Raw genomic sequence first — 23,693 nt, forward strand, 5'->3', positions numbered from 1 at the left:
GATGTTTTTAATAAATGATTGTCCGCCGTTATCTGGATTCCTTTGACGATATATTGGATATCCGTCGACATTTGTGATTGTATCGTTAGTGAAATCTTCAGGGAAATTTTTTGTACATTTTCCATCTGACATGCAAGGCGATGAACTAAAAATGTTTAACTACTACGCTTGAAGCATAAACACTAATAATAGCCGAAAACTGTAGAGGTAACATCCCTACTCCGTGCTGTTTACAGGGTGAGAAGTGACACCGGTAGACACATGGAGGGGATAACTTACCAAGTGATAATAATTGATGTTATCGAGCGGGATAGAAAATGATAAAATTATGAAAATGACTATTAAAAAGCAAGGGTTGGTGATAAAAAAGTGCAAATTTAGAATTGTATGTATTTTTGTATGTTGTATCATAAAAAAATAGAAATTAAAAATTTTGTCTAAAAAATAAATAATAAAAATTTAGGGGTGGACTACCCCTAACATTTAGGGGGATGAAAAATAGATGTTGGCCGATTCTCATAGATACCGGATAAGCACAAAAAATTTCATCAAAATCGGTCTAGCCGTTTCGGAGGAGTATGGCAACGAAAACTGTGACACGAGAATTTTATATATTAGAAGATGATCAGAGAGTTTTGGCAGCAACCTGAGTGAAGCGTCACTTGAAGTTTTATTTTAATGTTTTTTTAATAGTTTATTGTGATGTATAATATATAAATTGGGCGTTGTTTTGTGTACTAAATGTCAATAATCGTTGTTCACGATTATTAAGGCATTGGAATAAAACTGTGGGTAACATAGCAGTTACTTTTTTTTTTTTTTTTATTTGCTCACTCAAGAGCTATTCATCGAGTTGACGTCAAAACTCCCAAAAAGCAATAAAAAGAGATACATCGGCTTTTTATGGACATAAAAAACTATAACTACGACAGACTAGGCTGTATAGGCTACGCTCTTTGCCTGCTTATTGGCGAATTTAAAAACAACAACAACAATATCGTTGTCGGCTTCCGGATTTTCATTTCATTTTGTTATTATTATGAGGATATAATAATAATAAAATGTACGTAAAGGCTTATTTCTAGCAACATTAACCACAATTAACTTATTTAATACTGTAAATAATGATGAAAGCGATTATTGATTTCGAAAAAAACAATTAACAACTTAATTTTAGCTGCAGAAAAAAACAGATTTCTCTTAAACCTGGGTGAGAATATAAAAATAGTTTTCTGAATATGAAACGATATTTCTTTGTCTATCAAAATAAGTTAAAACCATCATGACGCGACAACTTTTTTTAGGGGCCCAAACGCCCATAGAAAATGGGCATTGTCCTTTGGTTTAAGCGTTCTCAATCCGGAAATTTTGATGTCAAAAATGCACGTCGCTCTGGTCGCCTTATTACGGATAAAATCGATGCCATTTTTGAAAAAGTGGGGCAAGATCGGCATATCATTAGTTACAACGTAACTGAAGAACTGGGAATTGACCACAAAATAGTTATAGCGCATTTGAAAAAAACTAGGTACACAAAAAAGCTCACTGAAAGAAACCTAATGAACCGTGTACTCATTTGTGATTCTTTATTACGACGTAATGAAACCGAACCATTTTTGAAGAAGCTGATAACTGGTGATGAAAAGTAGATCACGTACGACAAGAACGTACGAGAAAGGTTGTGGTCAAAGGCCGGTCAGGCTTCACAGACTCTGGCGAAACCCGGGTTAACTGGCAACAAGGTGATGCTGTGTGTGTGATGGGATTGGAAGGGCATTATACATTATGAGCTGTTACCACCAGGCAGGACCATCAATTCTGAACTCTTCTGCGAACAACTGATGAGATTAAAGCAAGAAGTTGAGAGAAAGCGGCCGGAATTAATCAACAGAAGGGGTGTGGTTTTTCATCACGATAACGCTAGACCTCACACATCTTTAGCCACTCAGCAAAAATTAAGAGAGCTTGACTGGGAGGTGTTAATGCATCCGCCGTATAGTTCTGACCTTGCACCTTCAGATTTCTACCTGTTTCGGTCTCTTCAGAATTCTTTAGGCAGTGTCAGGTTAACATCACGAGAGGACTGCCAAAACCAATTGTCGCGGTATTTTGATCAGAAGCCCCAAAATTTCTATAGCAATGAGATCATGTCCCTACCTACAAGATGGCAAAAAGTTATCGAACAAAATGGTACCGACATACTTTAGTTAAATGTGAATAAACTATATTAAAAAATGTTGTGAATTTTCTTAAAAAATGCGAAGAAACTTTTTCCCCAACCTATTATTATATGGAAATAAAATAGTAAACAATGTTTACAATAAGTGAGCTGTTTAGGCTTACTATACTATACTATTTAACATTGGACGGTAATGGGTAAATAATAATCTAAGACAAGTTTTTGAACAATAATTATATACGCATTTCCATTTTATATAAAAATTATGATTCTTACATCAGTAATTTCTTATAAAATGCTAGGGAAATGCTGTAGAATGCCCTTATGTTAAAAACAAGAAAGAAAGTAAAGAAAACCTCAATTTGTGTTAAGTTTACGTATGTGTAATATTTTAAAACTCTGCATGGTAGTTTTTTTTCTAATGTTTAAAATAATTTCTGGTGCAATGTAATTAAGGTAAAATTGCTCTAATTTTTTTACTATCATTGATCATGTTCCGCAGAAACTTGTTACAACTTGATTGCGTACGGTGTGTGTGTGGGCTATTCTACGAAATCTATGTTAATTATTTTAAGTTTTTATAACATCATACAGGGTAGAAATATAAACTAATTATTGGTTATTGTGTAGTAGGTGAGTTTTAATTTTAGTAAAATTTAAAATACTATAAAGTAAATGAAATTACAAATTTTACAGCGCCCCCCTAACCCACATCAACGCCCCCCATTTTTCCTGGGCCCCTTAACGCCCCCCTCTAGGTTTCAAACGCCCCCAGGGGGCATTCTCGCCCACTTTGAGAAAGACTGATATAAACGAATTGATAATATGGCATACTCGATGCTTAGGGGCTATTGTGGTTATAAACATAAAACTCAATGCATTTATAAATTATCGGATGCATTATAACCCCACTGGCATAAGTAACAAGGCCTTATCTATCTACGTCGCGAAACAGTTATCAAACTAGTTTGAAGGGTTGTACAGCCGTGAGACACTGGAATTAAGACATGGGCCAAATTCACATTGGGTTATCTATGTGCTGTGTAATCAACATAACATCCAATCGAGAGGTGAAATGCTGTTTGGTTTAGCGACATTTCGCTCAATACCCGATGCTTATCTTTGTGATTGAGGGTGAGTTTTATTTGATTGTAGCATCAACAGTTCCATGTTTTTAATTGTACTTCAGTTTACTCCACTCAACTATTCGGCTATCCGAAGAAGTTTTGTTGTGATATTTTTTCCAAAATTTAAACTTTAGATGGTTCTCTTGTACCTAGTCCAGTCTTAATACCCACATATTTATTAAAGTCTCAGCCAAAAATAAAAAAAAATATTCTATTCAAAATGGCTACTTTATAAAGATATTTAATCTGTTTGGCCACGAATCTATGGATGTACACACTGTTTCCAAGAGAAATTTCGCCATTGTTTGGTCCAAAGATTTTTTAAGAGACTCAATGTCGCCGTGTCACTTAGATCAGGCCATGTCCTCCAAAACTGACCTAATTTGAAGTCTAAGTAATGGGTTGAAATCTGGGCTGGATGAGGGCCAGTCTTCACCTCTTATAAAGTTCGGAAAATTGATTTCTAGCCAGGCTTGGGTAGTTCGTGCCTTGTGACCAGATGCAGAGTCCTGCTGGAAAGTACACGGTATATTTTTAAAAAGTGTATTGCTGAGAGGTTTCACAGCATGCAAGACTTTATCTTGATACACCTTGGCAGAAGTTTTCACTTCTTTTTCACAAATATTTAGTTTTGTGACTCCTTGATAAGACATGCCTCACCAAGCCATCACTGACATAAGATGATGACCACGTTGTACCTTTCCGACCACTTGAGCAGCTTCTTTAGAGCTGTGAGTGTACACTTCATCATTTTGCTTATTGTAGTGTTCTTCAATCGTGAACATTTTTTCATCGGTAAAGAGGATATTTCTGTGCCTTTCACCTGCGTATCGCGACAGAAGGCGTTTTGATCAATCCACTCTCTTTAATTAAAAAGATGAGCATCTCCTGTATATCGACGATAACCACCAATCTTCATGTCTTGTTTTATAATACGCGAAAGAGTCCTAGCGGAATTCTTCATTTCTCGCGATAATATTTTTTGCTTCCTAATGGGGTTTCGTCGAATTCGCTTTAACACCCTTAACAGCCTTTGCAGTTCTAACAGCGCGCAGCTGCCCCGATCTTTTCTGGTCTTCGACAGACGAAGTGTTTTTGTATCTGTTGATAGTACGATGTACGAACATACGGCTGATATCAAGCTCTTGAAGTGTCTGGAATATGACTGACGGCTCCGTACCCACTTTGTGTAAGGCGATCACTCCAACACTATTATCTGTAATACCTCATTCCATATTGTAATTTGATAGTGAACACGAAAAAATATATGAAATGGTATAAAATCTAAAGAAGTTTTCAAAATAATATACGTGTTTCAAATTCAAAAGAATTAAAAGTTGAAAAAACAAAACTTAAAAAAGAAAAGTTTTGTGTAGCAGTATTTATAGCCAGACTAGGAATGTCACATAAACCAAATATGTCACATAAAAATAGTCTTTCATCTCTCGCAATAAAAAATCGACAAGAACTACAAATTGTAACGGTATGATACGAACACTTTTATTAGGCAAATTGAACAGACCTAAAATATCGAGGACTCAAATACTATTGAAGATGACCATCCTTCAAAAAGGATAGTAGGAAATATTCGGAAAGTACTCGTGTTCCAGTATTGCCACTCCGTACATAAAGCATTAAGTGTGTCGAATGAAACAGTCTCAAAAATACAATGCACCGGGCGATATTCAATAAGAACAGCAGCTAATGTGACACAGCTTGTTTGCTTAATTTTTCTGGCCAATGTATTTACATTCTTTTTGTGTTTAACAACTTATTACTTCCGCCTAGCTTTTCCTATTTTAACAGGTGTCAATTGATCTAGGTTTTTCCTCGAATGGTCTGAATGTATAAATTAATATTTTAACTACACCAACTTAACTACTTAATACAGTTAATATTTATTTATTTATAACTTTATATACTAGACAGTATAAAGGCGGACTTAATGCCATAAGCATTCCCTAACAGTTGATCTACCTTAGGAGGGTGCAAAATATTAAAAAGCCTAGTTTCACAGTTAAGCGGAATCCAAATTATTATGTTTAAGTTATAAGAAAAAATTGTCTATTTCAGTTTCAACCAATTCGTATCCCGTTTTAAACATAATTCATAAAAACAATAATAATAGTAATTCATAATAAGTCATAATTATAATACAAGCTGTACTAGCAGAACTGCGTATTGCAAGGCTTAATACCATTTTTTTTGACAAAATCGTCAACTAATTAAATCGCATTTAATCGTGTAATACTATTTTTTTAGTACTTTAGTAATTTAGAAACCAACTTCGTGTATGGTGTGTGAGGATGTTCATTTTACGGGTCGAATTACTATACCTAATTATCGTTATGCAAGCTAATTTGAGCACGGACAACGATAATTAAATGACACGACAACCGGTCTCGGAGGGGAGTGATGTGGCGGTAGCCATCATACAACCCAAGATCTGAAGTCGTCATGGCCTAACGGATAAAACGTCCGGTGCATTCGTGTTGAGCGATGCACCGGTGTTCGAATCTCAGGCGGGTACCAATTTTTCTAATGAAATACGTACTCAACAAATGTTCACGATTGACTTCCACGGTGAAGGAATAACATCGTGTAATAAAAATTAAAAAACCCACAAACATTATAATTTGCGTAATTACTGGTGGTAGGACCTCTTGTGAGTCCGCGCGGGTGGGTACCACCACTCTGCCTATTTCTGCCGTGAAGTAGTAATGCGTTTCGGTTTGAAGGGCGGGGTAGCCGTTATAGCTATACTTGAGACCTTGAAACTTATATCTCAAGATGGGTGGCGCATTTACGTTGTAGATGTCTATGGGCACCAGTAACCACTTAACACCAGGTGGGCTGTGAGCTCGTCCACCCATCTAAGCAATAAAAATAAAATAAAATAAAAGATATTTGATGGATGCGTGAGTCTCGCTTGCGACATTTTCAAGATAAGCTTGCATATATACAAGTTCCGAACAACAACATTCAGACCGTCGGTCTACCGAGCAAATATCACCCGCTCGATGGAAGATCTTCCTTTCGTCGTCTAAGCCTTCCCAAACATTCCATAAAGGGACTGCTTCAACCGCAAAGGAGTGCCTTTAGACACTGGAATTAAGATATGTACGGAATTCGCATTGGGATAATATCTATGGGACACTATTTTTTTAGTACCAATGGAGATATCAACCTCGTGTATGGTGTATGAGAGTGTTCATTTTACGGGTTGAATTATTTTACTATTTAAAAATAGGTGAATCGTGAGCTAATCTAGTAATTGGAACCATCAAAAAAAAATAACGGGCGGCACTTATTGAAACTATGTTATTTTTATTTATGCAATGACTTGAAATTGAACCCACTAGGAATTGAACAATAAAATATCTACTTTTTTTTAATACTTAATCGAGATATTGATAATTCTTAAAGAAAGATGATGTGTGTTAAATAATTATGAAAAGTATGTAATAGGACGTGTTGATACGGTTATAGTATCCTGTCGTGACAACATTTTATTCCATAATTTGTTTGAGTTACTTTTTAATTTATAAATATCGCTTTTTCAGAATCTTCAATGATCCATGTAATGACTTTTCAGATTTTTTGGGACTTTGTATCGGATTCGTCTTTCTTTAGTTGTACTCCTCATGTCTGAGGGTTTTAACCATCTCTTTAATGAGTTTCGTCTTCACGACAACGTGTCGTTTAATCTGGATTTCGACTCGAAGAGCATCGTTGTCGGTGGATTCGAAGGCGGTGTGGATCTTATTAGATCACTTCCCGTCCTTTTACCTTCTATTTTGCAAGTAATCACCAGATTCACTTGAGGTAGATACTAGAAAGCCTTGTTTCAATTTTAAACTGGTGGTAGGACCTCTTGTGAGTCCGCGCCGGTAGGTTTTTTTTATTATTTTTTTTTTATTGCCTTTGTAGGCAGACGGGCATACGGCCCACCTGATGATGAGTGGTTACCGTCGCCCATGGACTTCAGCAATGCCAGGGGCAGAGCCAAGCCGCTGCCTACCGCTTAATACTCTCCATAAGCCTCGTTTGAAGAAGGACATGTCATAGCGCTCGGGAAACACCGTGGAGGGGAGCTCATTCCATAGCCGGATGGTACGTGGCAAAAAAGATCTCTGGAAACGCACTGTGGATGACCGCAGTGGCTCCAGGTAGTATGGATGAACTCTACTCCGGTGGCGGGCGGTGCGACGGTAAAAACGAGATGCTGGTATCATCTCGAACAATTCCTCAGAGCACTCCCCATGGAACATACGGTACAAAATACAGAGGGAACCGAAGTCCCTCCGCAGACCCAGAGGCTCCAAACGATCCGAGAGAATGGGATTATCGACAATCCGAACGGCCCTCCTCTGTATGGAGTCAAATGGAAGAAGCTGGTATTTGGGAGCCCCGGCCCAGAGATGGGAGCAGTACTCCACGCGAGGCCGGACTTGTGCTTTATAAAGCAAAAGTCTTTGTCCAGGCGTGAAGTACCGCTTCGCTCTGTTGAGGACTCCCAGCATTTTGGACGCCAACTTGGCTTTGCCTTCCAAATGACTCCGAAACTGGACATCGCTCGAAATGTCGGCCCCAAGTATCCCGATACTCTCGGAAGGTTGCAGGGATACTCCTTGGAATTGCGGCGCCATGACAAAGGGGTCCTTCTTCGCAGTGAACGCGCAAACCTGTGTCTTCAACGGGTTGAATTGAACTAAGTTCGATTCACCCCATTTGGAAACTCGCCCCAGAGAGTTCTCTACTTCAGACACAAGTTTTGATCGTCTCTCTTGCACCACGCTCCGAGAGAGACTCTGATGGCCGATATATCGCGCATCCCCCGTGCTATCATCTGCATAGCAATGCATGCCATCAATAGACAGCATGTCATTGATATACAGGATGAAAAGCGTGGGGGAGAGCACCGAACCTTGTGGAACGCCAGCGTTAATGGTCATGGTATCAGAACAGTCACCGTCTACAACGACCGTGATGCTCCGCCCATCCAAAAAGCTAGCGATCCACTTGCAGAGACCCTCGGGGATTCCGTAAGATGGTAACTTCGATAGAAGTGCCCTATGCCAGACCCTGTCGAAGGCCTTCGCGATATCAAGGCTCACAGCAAGAGCCTCGCCCTTGCTCTCCAAGGCTTCAGCCCACCTGTGAGTAAGGTATACAAGAAGATCGCCAGCTGAGCGACCGTGACGGAAACCGTACTGTCGGTCACTGATCAGCTGGCGATCTTCAAGATACTTCAGGAGTTGTGTATTTATAATTCGCTCCATCACCTTGGAAAGCAAGGAAGTTATCGCGATAGGCCTGTAGCTCGATGGGTCCGACCGGTCACCCTTCTTGGGGATAGGGTGGACGTGGGCGGTCTTCCATGAAGACGGAACTCTGTTAGTGCAATAAGAGAGGCGATACAAACGCGTTAGCGCAGGTGTCAGCTCAGGGGCGCACGTTTTCAAAACCACTGCGGGGATGCCGTCTGGCCCACTCGACTTATGGACGTCCAGGAGTCTGAGCTCCCGCCTGACTGCACACTGTGTGAAGCAGATTTCCGGCAGGGAGCTATCACACCGGGGGATGTTCGGTGGTGTGGCACCCCCGTCGTCCACAGTCGAGTTCGAGGCGAAGAGTTTGACCAGAAGGTCAGCCTTCTCTTTCGCGCTGTGGGCCAGATTGTCATCGGACTTGCGCAGTGGTGGGAGACTAGACCTGCAGAAGTTTCCTTCTGCAGCTTTGGCGAGCGACCAAAAAGCACGGTTCCCGGAGGGATAGCTCTTCAATCGCTCGCCAACTCTAGCGACGTGCTCCGACTTCGCCTTGGCAATTACCTTCTTGTAGGACCTGGAAGCGGCGTTATATTTCCGCCTTTCCCCTGAGATGTTAGGATCCCGACGTCTCCTGGCATTATCCCATGCCACGTATGCGGACCGCTTGAGGTATGCAGCATCCCTGCTGGCATTGTTATACCAGGGTCTGCTGCGACCCCCAACGGGCACTTCAGAGGAGGGAATAAGCAATTCCATCCCCTGGAGCACCACGTCTTTAAGACGGTCCGCACAGACGTCAGGATCAGCAGAGGAAAAGCAGAACCGCCCCCATGGGTAGGATGCGTAAAATTCACGCAATCCATCCCAGTCTGCTGACATATACCGCCAAACTCTTCGATACCCGGTCGTCGTTCGACGATCAGGACGAGAGAGTGGTACGGCAGCACGAATAAGGCAGTGATCAGACCTGCCTGCCAGGGTACCACCACCCTGCCTATTTCTGTCGTGAAGCAGAACGTTTCGATTTGAATGGTGGAGCAGCCGTTGTAACTATACTGAGACCTTAGAATTGATATCTCAAAATGGGTGGCGCATTTACGTCATAGATGTCTATGGGATCTAGTAACCACTTAACACCAGGTGGGCTGTGAGCTCGTCCACCTATGTAAGCAATAATAAAAAAAAAGAAAAAAAAAGAACTTCGAGGGTATTGATAACTGGGGTAATTGATAATTGAGGGGCTTGCTCATAATCCAATATGCAGTTCATGGATCCGCAACATTTTCGTCCGGCACCAGAATTCGAAAGTGTCAACCCGTTTACGGGTCGTCAGCATAGAGTAAATGCAGGGTGCGCATAAGTTCGGTCTGGGTCTTGAACGAACTGTGTCTGTATTTCGGGACTCGAGAGATGTTTCTCGCTTACCACTTTGTTTGGTGCGGAAATTCGATGCGCTGTGTAAACTATTTGTTACTTTATCTTGTTTGACATCATGGTTATGTTATTGATATCTGTTCTGATCTGAATGATATTTTTGTCGTTTGTAATTAAATCATGTGATGAGCGATACTCACCTCCCGAGTTCAAAGGGTTAATAATTGTTCATGCATACCTCTCCCTTTGACAAAGCTTGCCTGCTGCTGGATTGCTGGATTCGTTGAACTTTGATTGAATGATATTCGAGAACTAAGATTCGACAGCAGTCACAATGTATTGTGGATTCCACAAATGGCACCGGCATTACTGTGGATATTTACTGTGAGCTACTGAGGACATAATGATGAAGAATCTCGATAATTTCTGGCCAGCCTTTGTTAAGCGCTTGTCACCACTGCTCCTGCACGACAATAATATACTCAACCTCATATGGCACAACATATGGTCTCTAAGCTACAAGTGCTAGATTTTGAAGTTTTGTGTCATCTGTCGTAATCACCAGACCTTGCGGCAATAGACTTCTATTTTTTCCACAGTTTGGACCACTTGACAGGGCAACAATTCAATACTTGAGGGCCAGCACGAAATACTTTTGAAGAGTTTATTGGCTCCCGTACACCTGACTTCATCAAGAAGGTCATTGAAAAATTGTCACTGCGCTTGCTGGCAAAGATGCATCGATACCATCCATGGGTGTATGTTTTCACACATGAATTCATAAAAAAAAATGACCTTCACTTTCTGCCTACTAAAGGGCAATTTTGTAAGTAAAAATCTAATATGGCGTAACTTGGGTCATTTATATTTTGCTTTATCTCACAGGAGTATCTATAGAACAGGCTGTAAATGATATAATAATAATAAAATAATGATACTGAAATGAAAACGTAATAACATAGAGCTTGATAATGAAATGTTTAATACTTTTTATAAAAAAATTACATAAAGACAAGACGAATTAAAAAAAATAAAATAATATATATCTTATCAACATGTAATATCTTAGCAACATTAAATAAATACAATTTGTATTTATATAAGCAGTAAATACTTGCAGTATGTACTTAAAAAAATCTACTTATTCTCTATTTTATCAGGTGATAAATTCAACTTGGCCTGTATTATTGGATCGTATATAAGAACTCGGAATCGGTTAGCCAACATTAGTTGTTGCAGCAGATTGTTCGTGATCATGTTGGCTCTAAGCTTGGTCGTGGCTGTCGCAGCCAACTTGTTCGCTTCCACTGTATACGCCCAGAACTACACTGAAGCTCAGCTTAGATATTATGACGCCAACAATGCCCTTTGTGGAATAGGTATCGACGTAAGTGTAGCTTTGTTTTTTTAAATTTCGATATTGGTAGTTGAATGTGATTTCTGTACGAAAGCCGCCAACCACGATAGGGGCATCGACAGGTGGCACTCTCCAGGACCTGTGGAACTACATGGCCTCGGATTTACTGAGTGCCACGTCGAGGCCCAATCTCCTAATTTTGCCGACGACATTCGCCCCCCCAGCGGTGGCAAGACGAGCAAACTCAGCAAGCCTCCCCCCCGGCCACGACCAGTGTGTCGTCTGCGTCACAGATTACGCTTAGGCCCGGGAGGAGGGCACTCCTCAGCACCCAGTCATACCCGATATTCTACAAAAGTGATGCGAGGAACCACCCCGCTTCGTCCTCGACCCTAATTGGATGTGGACGCATGGGCGCCCACGCCGCCACCGTAGAGGCTTCCATCGGTATCGCCTTATTCAGGCGCTTATGTGCCAACCTGGGGAATGACCGGGACGCAAGGCAGGGGGGATCCTCTTGAGCGTCTGCGACTGTGGAGGGCGGAGAGATCAAACCGAATATATCGATAATCTGACACCGTTTCCACCCTCTCCAAAGCCCTCCAGTCGCGGATACGGCACGGAATGGCCGGGCTCGCGAACGTAACGTCCACAATAGACTCGCCCTGCCACCGCACGCACGTCGCAACCGACCCCGTATTCAACAAACAGAGGCCGGCTGCGTTTGCCCACCTCTTCAGTAGCCTACCACGAGCGTCCGAGTGGAGGGAGTCCCTCGCGACAGACTTCGCACTGAGGTCCCCTGTGAGATTCACTGGACGAGGAGCGAGGCGGTGATCAATCGCCCCGATCTCGCCCAGGAAATGCCCGAACTCGACCGTAGGCCTGTTCGGAGAGAAGTACGCCCTGATCACGACGGTCCCTTAAAGCTGCACCGCGACGAACGCTTGGCCCCGCTTTATGGTCCGGCTAGCCGCGGCGGAAATACAGACCGCTTAGGTCAACCGACCTGGTGCACCTAGCGAAGCCGTGCCCGGTACTAAGGCACCGAAGGCATCGCGACGTGGAGACGCACGTAGTCCACTATACAACCCACGCGCATCCCCGGATCCCCCGTCGCGATTTATTCACATAACATTTTTTTATTAATATCTTAATAGCAATCCCAATCTATGCAAACTAGTAACTAGTTATTCTATCGGTAATTGTAGACTGTTTCATCAAATTGAAATTTTTTGTAGCAATGGTATCAATATGAACCCGAAAGGAATCAGTTCTCCACAGCGCTTCCACTATTGTTCATGTTGAGTGAACTCTCCTTAAACAGCAAAGAGGACACTACAGCGGAACTGTACAATAACCTTAATTTGCGATCGGAAGATGAGGTAAGTATTATCTTCAAATTTATGCTAACGACATGCGCTTGTAATGAAATTCACTTTTCACGTAGTCTTTTGGCTTTGATATACCATTTTTCATGTTATATACATTAATATGTATGAAATAGTATTTTATTTTGTAATCATTTCATTATTACAGGTCCTAGGCGCCAACCAGATTGTCTACGGAAATATCAATAGAAAGGACGAGGTTTACCAATCCACTGTGACATTGAACGCCTTCACTGATATCGATTCTCCATTCTCTAACAAGTTCATACTGGATTTCACTAATGTTTTCAATGGAACCGTTAAAAATATTGACTATAGTAATGATGCTGTCACAACTATCAGGGATTCGGTAAGCGTTTTTCACTTTTGCATTGTGTCGTCATCAGAAATTGAGATAAATATCAATACATAGGCGGCACTGAAAATTTCGAGAATTAACGAAGTGACACAACATTACTATTTAAAAATGTATTTATTGCTTTTCTAAGTATTCTCCGCGAAATTTGACACATTTTTCCATACGATGGAACCAATCATTGAAGCAACCATTCCATTCGGAAGTTGGGGTCTCCAAAATGGCCGTTTTGTAGGCGTCCACAGCTTCTTCAGGTGATGAAAATCTCTGTCCACGCAATTTATTCTTTATTTTAGAGAAAGTATAGAAATCATTAGGGCTTAGGTCGGGGCTGTACGGCGGATGGTCTAATAATTCTGTTTTCTTGCTCTAAAAACTCTTTTGTTCGGTGCGCGGTGTGAGAACTCGCATTGTCGTGATGGAGGATGATGCGGCGGTTGCAGTTATCTTTACGGAGTTCAGAAACGGCCTGTGGCAAACAAATGCTAGCACACCATTCTGCCTTAACCGTTATTTGTCCCTCAAGAGGAATAGTCGTAACATGGCCGGTTTTGGAGACAAACGTGGCCACCATTTTTTTTGCAACACTCCGTGAACGAACAATTTTTGTTGGCTTTAACTCATTTTCGAACACACAAACTCGTGACTGGTTTTTTGTTTCGGGTTCGTACGCGTATATCCAGGATTCGTCACCTGATACAATGTTGTATACAGCATTTGAGGATCCTGCGTGGAATATTTCGAGAGTTCTGACGTACCAAGTAACGCGAGCTGCTTTTTGCTCTTCACAGAGCGAATGCGGTATCAATCGGGAAAACAACTTTTTTACACCTAATTGTTCATGCAAGATTATTTGTATTTGACTCATGCCAATGTCTAAAGTTGCCTGAATTTCGCGGTATGTCACATGTCGATCTTCCTCAATCAGCTTACGCACAGCATCAACGTTTTCTTGGGTGACTGCAGTTTTTGGACGACCTTGACGGGGATCATCACTGAGCTTGACACGTCCACGTTGAAACTCAGCAAACCAGCGATAAATTGTGGTTTTGGATGGGGCTTCATCACCAAATGCAGAAATCATCCGGTCAAACCACTGTTTGTGTTAAACCACTTCGAAAGTCATAATAAATCATCGCTCTTGAATTTTCTCGAGTCAATTCCATTTTCTCAACGACTAAACAAGTTTGACAAAACCTCGTGACAAGACCGAGAATCTTTTTTTAAATAAATAAATGGTATTCGATTTTTAAAACCAAGGAGTTTTCAATTAAAAAGATTTTAATATGACAGGAACAGTGGAAATATTCCATTCCCGATACTTTTAGTGCAGCCCTCGACATATATATGTCACGTCGCGGCTTGTAATATTTTTAGTCTTAACTTATTGAACTTAAGTCAATTCACTTCGGCACAAACGTAAAGGCCATGGTTTTATGGAAGCTTTGACTTAATATCTTATTGATTTTCTAGTAAATTATGTGTTCGATAATTTGCAGCTACAAAGCGACAGCGGAAACGACATAGAAATTGCTCTGAAAGACGGCGACATCGATAAGGAAACCGGTATAATTCTCACAGCTTACACTAACATTTATGTGAGTATTTTCATAATTCATTTCGTTTATTTCGATTAAAAAAAACATAAAGTATTTTATTTAGAACCTGTAAAATATACCAGCCAATTTCTTAACAGGCAACACGTTTCACTTTTCTTCCTTTCACCTCTCTATAAACAGAAGCCTACTGCAGGCACTACTGTGATGCGTTTCGGTTTGAAGGGTGGGGCAGCCGTTGTGACTATACTGAGACCTTAGAACTATATCTCAAGGTGTGTGGCGCATTTACGTTGTAGATGTCTATGGGCTCCAGTAACCACTTAACACCAGGTGGGCTGTGAGCTCGTCCACACACCTAAGCAATAAAAAAAAAAAAAGGCACTATAATTACCGTAAACTTAACTCTTTGCTAAGAAAAAAGAAATAGTTTACAAAAACTAACAAAATACGCTTTTATAGAAAATACAACTAAAAAATAGAAAATACTTTTTTATAAATTTGAATTAAAAATAGTGTAAGAAAAAATGATTTTATTGTCAGCGATCCTTAATAAGTATACCAAATTTTAAGTTAATCAAACGTTTTGAAGGGGGTCAAATCATGTTCAAAGATTCCGTTACAAACATACATACATACGTCTAAAGCTAATAAAAGCGTATTAAAAATGTAGAATCCTAGTCTTTTAATCTTATTCACCATAGTATAGTAGTACCATTGACATATAATACATATAATATATATCGATTAGTAGTACCTTATTAATCTTAGCTCACGCTGTGTTATAGAAAAGAAACATTGAGTAGATACTCAATGCCAATGCCACTTCGATAAAGTTCTGTTCCTTTATAGTTCCCATGGGGTCAAGCTAGCGACTCATACCGCCCGTACAAGCAGATCGACATTTCATTCACAGCACTAGACGGAACACAAAGTAATAAACAAGCATGGTACTCGGAGGGTGCGGGAAAATACGCGGAAATCGAAAATCTTGGCATCAAGGTACATACTGATCTGTTTAAATTAAGTTCATGTTCAATTTACATTTCACAAATTATATGTTTTTATTGTGATCGTCGAATTGTACTCTCTTTTGGTTTTCATTCGCCAGGTCTTCCAGTTTTATTTGAGAGGTGATATTTCCGTCGTCTTGGGGACTGCATTAAATGACAACGAGGATCTTAGCGTCGCATTTAACAAACTCCGCGATCCCGCGACGCTGCCCTATATCTTGACTCAAACCGAGTCTAAATACTTGAAGCTCGCAGTTCCGATCGAATTGACAATTAGAGATTCACGTGATTATGTACCTGAAGTTAAAAGGGTCTGTAAAAGTTATTTATTTATATATAATTTTAACAGAAAAGATTTATTTACACAATATCACTAGGCTATTTCAATGGTGAAACTGCGGCTATACTATACAAATTGAGACCTATACCATATTATGTCTGTCAGGTGGGTGGCGTTATTCGCATTGGGGTCTCAATAGATCACGGAAACTATTTAACTTCATGTCACATGTCTATGGAATAAATAAAAAATACCCTTATGCACACGTCCGGCGCATGCGGCGTTGAGGGGCAAATGAACTTCGGCAAATGCTCACACGTACTAATGACAGATACCTTGATATTGACAACTGCAGTAGAGCCACACAGTCTGATATACTACGTTACGCTCATCTGTGAATTAGTGTCCATGGCTTACCGAATGTGGTTTATGTAAGGCCACTGTTTTTTTAAATAAAAAGCTCAAACATTTCTACTTTAATTCCTTATTTGTAATAACCGTAAATTTGCAGGCCGGACTCTTGACAGAGATTTTTGAGAAAAACTTCGACGGCTTCGATACGGTCTATGACAATAAATCAGGATATATATCCCATATGCTGAGCCATATGCGTATTGACTTCGAACAGCCCACAGAAGAGCGTAAGTGAATTTACAATCATACAGCCTCCCGAATGGTAATACAAAATTTTCAGAGCATAAAGGAAGAACTTTGGTATACTCAGTATCAGGCAGAGATGGATAACAATCTATCTAGGTATTTACTTACTGGAAGGAATTTCGTGAAGGACTCTTACCATGTTGGGATGTTATCATTGTCTGTTTCTGCTGCAAGCCAGTCATTTGTTCCGGTTAGTCCTTACACAATACGGTTGAGACATCGACCTCATGTCTCAAGGTGGATAACGGGATTCAGATAATATAATGTATGGGCTCTAGTAACTCTTCCAGCATCTACTATTTCAAATTACCCATTAAAGAATTAATTAAAAAATTCAGAAAAAAAGAATCGGTATAGCCCGCATATTTCAAACAGCATATGATATATTATTATATACATACATATATTCATATGTTTTAGAAACAGCACATACAGTGCTGCATAGTCGGTTAGCAATAACAATAAAAATATTTTTTTGCAACTTTAATTGAGTTTAAACATATTCGCCCATTTGCACTGAACTATCTAAGCACCTTGGCATGATGCTTAAACGAATTAAATTTATTTTGAATACATACGCAATTATAGGGAATATCGCTCTGTGTGATACATATTATGTATGTATATACTTAATCTGGCCATAAATACTGTTACAAAGGAAAACAAAAAAATCTATGGCAAATAATATTTATTACTTTTACAGTGTGTTAGTTTTATACATAAATATAAAACAATTTAAAATATAAACTCCAAACTCCAACTTATCATGGCATTTAGAGCAAGCCGTACTCTCTAAAACTGACCATAAATCATAATCCAGCGGATTAAGATCGGGACTAGACGACGGCCAGTCTTCAGCGCTGATGAAGTCCGAACCATTCGTTTTCAACCAAGATTGCGTAGACCGAGCTTTATGACCTGGCGCCGAGTCTTGCTGGAAGGACCATTCTTGAGGCTTCACTACCTTCTCAAGAATGGTATCTTGATACACTTGTGCCGATGTTTTGATACCTTTTTCACAAAAGTATTGCCCAGTCACTCCTTCATAGCTAATACTCCACCAAACCATCACTGAAGTCGGATAGTGCCCAGGTTGCACTCTGTAGACTAATTGGGAAGCTTCCTTAGAGCTTTGAGCATAAATACGGTCATTTTGTTGGTCAAAATGTTACTCAATTGTAAAAAATTTCTCATCCGTAATCAAAAATTTTCTATGACCTCCCTTTGCGTACCGCTTCAGTAGTTGTTTCGATTTTACCACCCTATTCTCTTTTAAAATATTATCAGTTAAGAAATGATTAGTACGTCTCTTATAGGCTGCAAGTCCTAAATCATCTTTTAAAATACGCGACATGGTTCTAGGTGCTATCTTCATCTCCCGAGATAAAATCTTTTGGTTTCGGACAGGATTTCTTCGAATTCTTTCGCTTACTGCTTTGACCACCTTTTTCGTACGAACACTACGTGGACGGCAGATCTTTTTCTGTCACAAACAGAGGAGGTCTCATTGTACCTATTAATAGCCCGGTACACAAACATTTTACTAATACCAAGCGTATGGAGAGTTTTAAAAATTGCATTTGGCTCCATACCTACTTTGTGTAATGCAATCACAGCGATTCGGTTCTCTTTATCACCCCACTCCATTTTAATATCGCAAAATATTGTAGAATGTATTGGCGCCAAAATGAGAAAACTCAATGAGCAATCATATAAAAATGACAGATTCCAAATTCAAATGTAATATTTTGTTTATTTTTAATTGTAACAGTATTTATGGCCAGACCAAGTACAAATGTATATAATCGACTTTTGGTTGGAAAGCTTGTAAGTTTAAAAAAATTATGATTTAAATATGATTTATTAACTTCATTACAGAAGCTGAAAGCGTGGTTGCCGAGCCAGACTTCATCTTCAACAAGCCCTATTTCTTCTTGATTCTCAACAAATACAATGCACCAGGTTTCGTTGGCCTTATTACGCACTGAGTTTTAAAAAAGTTATCAAGATTCAGGACGAAATTCAACGTTTACATTCCAAAATGTATTGAATGTTGTTTAATAAAATAAATAAAAAATCAAATCATTACTTACGATACATTTTAATTTAACACTTTCCCTTTGCTTAACCGTCGATTGAAAACTGGTAAACACATATTATTATAACCAACATGCCTATTTTTTAAATCAGCCTAAGGATTGGTATCATCATGATAAGGATCGGTGTCGCTGATTATGGCAATAATTAGGTGCCCAACAACACTATGACAATTTTATTGCACACCAATTATTCATCATCAACATTTGCGAACAAATGCACGGCCTCTGTAAGATAGCAATATATTATTATATAAGATAAGACAATAAAGTTAATAAGTTTTTTTTTATTAAAATTATGTTAATGCTAATTACTAAAAGTATTAGTATGGAGTTTAGCCTCGAATAAAATATATATGAATTTTTATACCAAGAAACAGTATAGATTACGATGAAACTAATTTTAAAAATGGCATCCATTTTATTCGTAATAGGACGACCAGAGCGACGTGCATCTTTGACATAAAAATTTCCGGATTGAAAACGCTTAAACCAAATTTGTGCTACTCTAACAGACACTGCGCTAGGTCCATAAACATCGCAAATTATTTTCGCGGCTTGCTTTACTCTTTTACATTTTTTGTAGTAAAATTTTAAAATGTATCGAATTTCTTCATAAGATTCACTCATCTTGATTGTACGAAAAATAAATTAAAAATTAATTAAATTTCAAAATTTGAATTTGGAATTATCTTCTTTAAAATTTTAACTTTTAATGATACCAAAACCAGCCAGATACAAATAGTTAGTAGCCATAGAGGTTTTATTACAAGTTCATACATACTATAATGCGAAAAGACTTTTTCCTCAGCCTATTATATTATATTTAATCAACACTAAAACATTATTAAAGTTAAACAATGTTGCTCAAACAAATTGAAGCTTAAAAGAAAAGTCACCCAAAATTTAAATTTGAGTCCCCTTAGAACTAAACATTTTCACGGAATGTTAATAAAATGTAGCTTTGAAATTTATTTCTAAAACTACACTAACTAAAACTACTCTTTCCATTAACTTTTCCTTAATCAGTTCATGTTGGAATTTCGCCTTAGAACTAAACATTTTCACGGAATGCTAATAAAATGTAGCTTAGAAATTTATTTCTAAAACTACACTAACTAAAACTACTCTTTCCATTAACTTTTCCTTAATCAGTTCATGTTGGAATTTCGCCTTAGAACTAAACATTTTCACGGAATGTTAATAAAATGTAGCTTTGAAATTTATTTCTAAAACTATACTAACTAAAACTACTCTTTTCATTAACTTTTCCTTAATCAGTTCATGTTGGAATTTCGCCTTAGAACTAAACATTTTCACGGAATGTTAATAAAATGTAGCTTTGAAATTTATTTCTAAAACTACTCTTTCCATTAACTTTTCCTTAATCAGTTCATGTTGGAATTTCGCCTTAGAACTAAACATTTTCACGGAATGTTAATAAAATGTAGCTTTGAAATTTATTTCTAAAACTACACTAACTAAAACTACTCTTTCCATTAACTTTTCCTTAATCAGTTCATGTTGGAATTTCACCTTAGAACTAAACATTTTCACGGAATGCTTTGAAATTTATTTCTAAAACTACACTACTCTTTCCATTAACTTTTCCTTAATCAGTTCAAGTTGGGATTTCTCTACGAGAAAATCGCTTATCATTGAACATCACGGCTTGTAATAAATGTTACCTAAATAAATTTTTGGCTAAACGTATTATCGGCTGACTCAATAGTACAGTAGTTAGCGCCGTTGACTGTTACGACGAGGGTCGTGAGTTCGATCCCACATCGAACAAGCATGCGTATGATGAATAGGTTTGTTTGCTCTTTTCCTCGGTGCTTATTGTCTATATATGTATACATACATAATATGTATATATTTTTAGACGTATATGTGTGTCAGTCTTTTGTACCCTTAACACAGCGAATCCTGATTTGGGGCCGGATAACCGGATGTGATTTGTTCCCAGTTTTTATTTTATCTTTTGATGAATCGAATCATCGACATATTATGTGCTAATATTTATTTAATAGTTCATTACGTAAAATACGTGTATACATAGTTATTTCAATAAATATACCGTAATTTATCCTGCACTGCCTTTGGTTAGGTGGTAGAGGATGCCTTAGAAATTAAGTCCGCCATCATATCAAATCTAAATCAAAGATATCTAATCATGTTCGTTTCAAACCAAGAGTGTATTTTAATTAACCCTTATAAATTTAATATTATATCCTTATATCGGTTAATATATTTACAGGCTGACAAAAAACCTGAAAACACTACAATAAAGATCTAGTGGCAGCCTTTTTATTTCCTCACAATTCAAACTTGCAAGCCGTCCGTCAGGAGTTAACAAAACTTTTAATTGAAGTCAAGGAATCAGTTTAAAATGCCTCATTTCTTTATGATAATCAGACCTTGGTCAAGGTCATTATATTCAACACACAATCGCTGAATAGATGATCGCAGCTATCAGAACCATAGGAACTAACAGCTACAAATAGGAATATATCGCTGTAATCTTAAGACAAAATAATCTTTTTTTTTATGATTGAAGGATTGGTGAAGGAAGGTGGCCCTGGGGCCTTTCCAGTTTCACCAGGACAGGTGGACGAACAAAGGCTCAGCCAGAAGGGGTGAAATTTGCTAACAGCTGCTGAAGCGCATCCGAAGGAGACCTATCAACTCAAGAGCAGTTGCTGCGCAAATGAGTCTACTACCGGATCGAAATTGCAATCCGCTGAGAAGATCCGGCGAGAAACTCAGTCGAACTCTTTGGCGATTCCGAAGAATACGGCTACCGGGGTCCGTAAGCCTGCTCCTAGTGTTAGAGTTGAAGGCGTCTAATGCAAAGGCTATTGGATCTCATGAATCCGTAAGGACGTATTTAGGGCGTCGACGGTGACTGGCTCCTGCGTATCAGGATTCGGGGAGTAGTCAGCGGTGGCAACGATAAGATGATTATCATGACGCATAGTCTTATCGAAGTACCGTTCCGACGCTGACTTCATGTATTTCCGGATCGACTTAAAGCCCAGATGATCGTGTAGGTCAACGTTCCTCACGAACCATGGAGCTCAGACGGCTAACCTGCAAAAGCGGGATTGTAGGGTTTAGAGGGTGTCTATGTGTGTTCGGGCCGCGTGAGCGAGCACCACACCCGCGTAAGTCATATCGGGCCTTATGAAGTTTTGTAAAGTGTCACGTTCTTCCGAAGGGACATTTTACTCCGCTCACAGATCATAGGATAAAGTCGCCCGAGAAGAAATGCCGCGCGGTCACTGATTTAATGTGCGGTCGGAATGTCATCGATGCATCCAGGGTAACGCCCAGGTGCTTGACCTTCCTGGCCCAGGGTATGAGTTGGCCGAAGAGGGTGATCGGGGGTGTGAGATTCCTCCTCCTAATCTGCGAGGAAGTCCGTGTGGGGTTTTCTCCTTTGAAATAGCACCGCAGTACTTTTCGCTGTTACGATTTTAAATAATAAAACGATTTTATCGTAAATTTTGTTTTATTTTCTCCCCTTTCCACCTAAGAATACTTACAAATGCCGTCTTTAATTAATTCTGGATTTTTCTGTCGTGCATTAGGCATGCGATTTTTCTCGGACAAGTCCGTAGCTATCACGAAAAAAACTTAAAAAAAAAAACTATAATAAAATCAATGAATAGATGATAGAATGATTCAATTGATACATTCTCCATGATCGTGTTAGCGTGGGCTTTAACTTAATTAAATAAACAGGCAAAACATTTAAAAAAAAACGTGTGGCACCCGGGAACTGCCGCGGTAAAGCTATTGCATAGCATTTTTTATCAACTTATGCAATTACAGGGTGGCCCATAAGTCCTTTGAAAAGTAAAATTTGAATAAAACGAACAGGGCGCGCGTGAGCGGTGCAGGGGAAGCGGGGGGAGTAACTTCGGTTTCTGGGATTTAGTCGCGATCAGGGGGGTGCAACTCCCATACAAAGGAAAATAACATACAACTAGCGTCATCTTACTCCTGTGGCGACGTCATTTTTGTAACTTTTAGGCATTAATGATCTAATAAACTCACTAGATGGCAGATATGAGTTCTGACTCAATAAAAAATGTAGCGTACTTTGAAGCAGTGCTTCCACTTTTAGGGAATTCTCCCTTTTTTAGGGAAAAATAGCTGATATTTTGGATGATAAAGACAATTTAAAAAATACCAGGATTTAGGATATTTCGGGGTAAAAAGCAAAGCCTATACTAGTAACTGTTGTGAATTTTAAAATAAACGATAATTAAAGTAAAACAATGAACATTTTATTTTATGGAGAGAGAATGACATTAAGTCGAGTTGACAATAGTAAAAGAATAAAACAGAGTTGTGTATAAAAACTATAAAGGTTTGATTCAACAGTAACCCTCTAGTAAAGTAAATCATAGATTAAGCCACTGCTTTTTCTTAGGGATTCCCCAGAATCCCAATAAGTATAATCCGCCAAATTTTTATTTACCTATTTTCGTTGATGTCACCAGAACTTACTTGTATTGTAATATACAGGCACTTCATGTACCATGAAAGATTATCATGGTAATTTCATTTACGAAAACCTTGTAATTGTCATTTCACTTTTGCTAGCAGTTCCTTCTTCAAAGACTGAGGTGGAAAGATTATTCAGTGTTCTCAAATTTAAAAACTGACAAAAGAAACAGGCTTTCTAATGAAACCCTGAACGGCTTGCTTCATAGAAAGTTCCCAACTTTGCCAGCAAACAATTGCTCAATTTTAGAACCGAACAGTGTTAGGTTGTGCAGCAAAAGAATATAAAAGCAATGCGTCGACTTCCTTGAAAATTCTAATCCTATAGATCTATGATCTTCTGGGGGCGTTTATATTATATATACCTACATTAAATAATATGCTGTGGTTTATTTTCTGTATTTTATTTACGCTTTCTATATAAAGGATTTATGAAAGTTGTCTAGGAAATTTTAGGGTAAATTCAAAAGAAACTAGGGTAAAATGTGTTAAAAAAAACGTAAGTGGAAACACTGCT

General features: G+C 38.9%; 1 protein-coding gene across 1 annotated transcript; it reads left to right on the plus strand.

Moving 5' to 3' along the window:
- The first annotated feature begins 11,170 nt into the window (after positions 1-11,170).
- LOC114248579 (uncharacterized) lies at positions 11,171-18,653 on the plus strand. Its single transcript, XM_089733421.1, has 8 exons — positions 11,171-11,340; positions 12,552-12,695; positions 12,850-13,050; positions 14,556-14,654; positions 15,465-15,614; positions 15,724-15,936; positions 16,417-16,546; positions 18,444-18,653. The coding sequence occupies exons 1-8, from the start codon at positions 11,209-11,211 to the stop codon at positions 18,551-18,553; spliced, it is 1,179 nt and encodes a 392-aa protein (XP_089589547.1). The 5' UTR covers positions 11,171-11,208; the 3' UTR covers positions 18,554-18,653.
- The last annotated feature ends 5,040 nt before the right edge of the window (positions 18,654-23,693 follow it).

Source organism: Bombyx mandarina, chromosome 15 (genome assembly GCF_030267445.1).
Source record: "Bombyx mandarina strain Sakado chromosome 15, ASM3026744v2".
Classification (NCBI taxonomy): domain Eukaryota; kingdom Metazoa; phylum Arthropoda; class Insecta; order Lepidoptera; family Bombycidae; genus Bombyx; species Bombyx mandarina.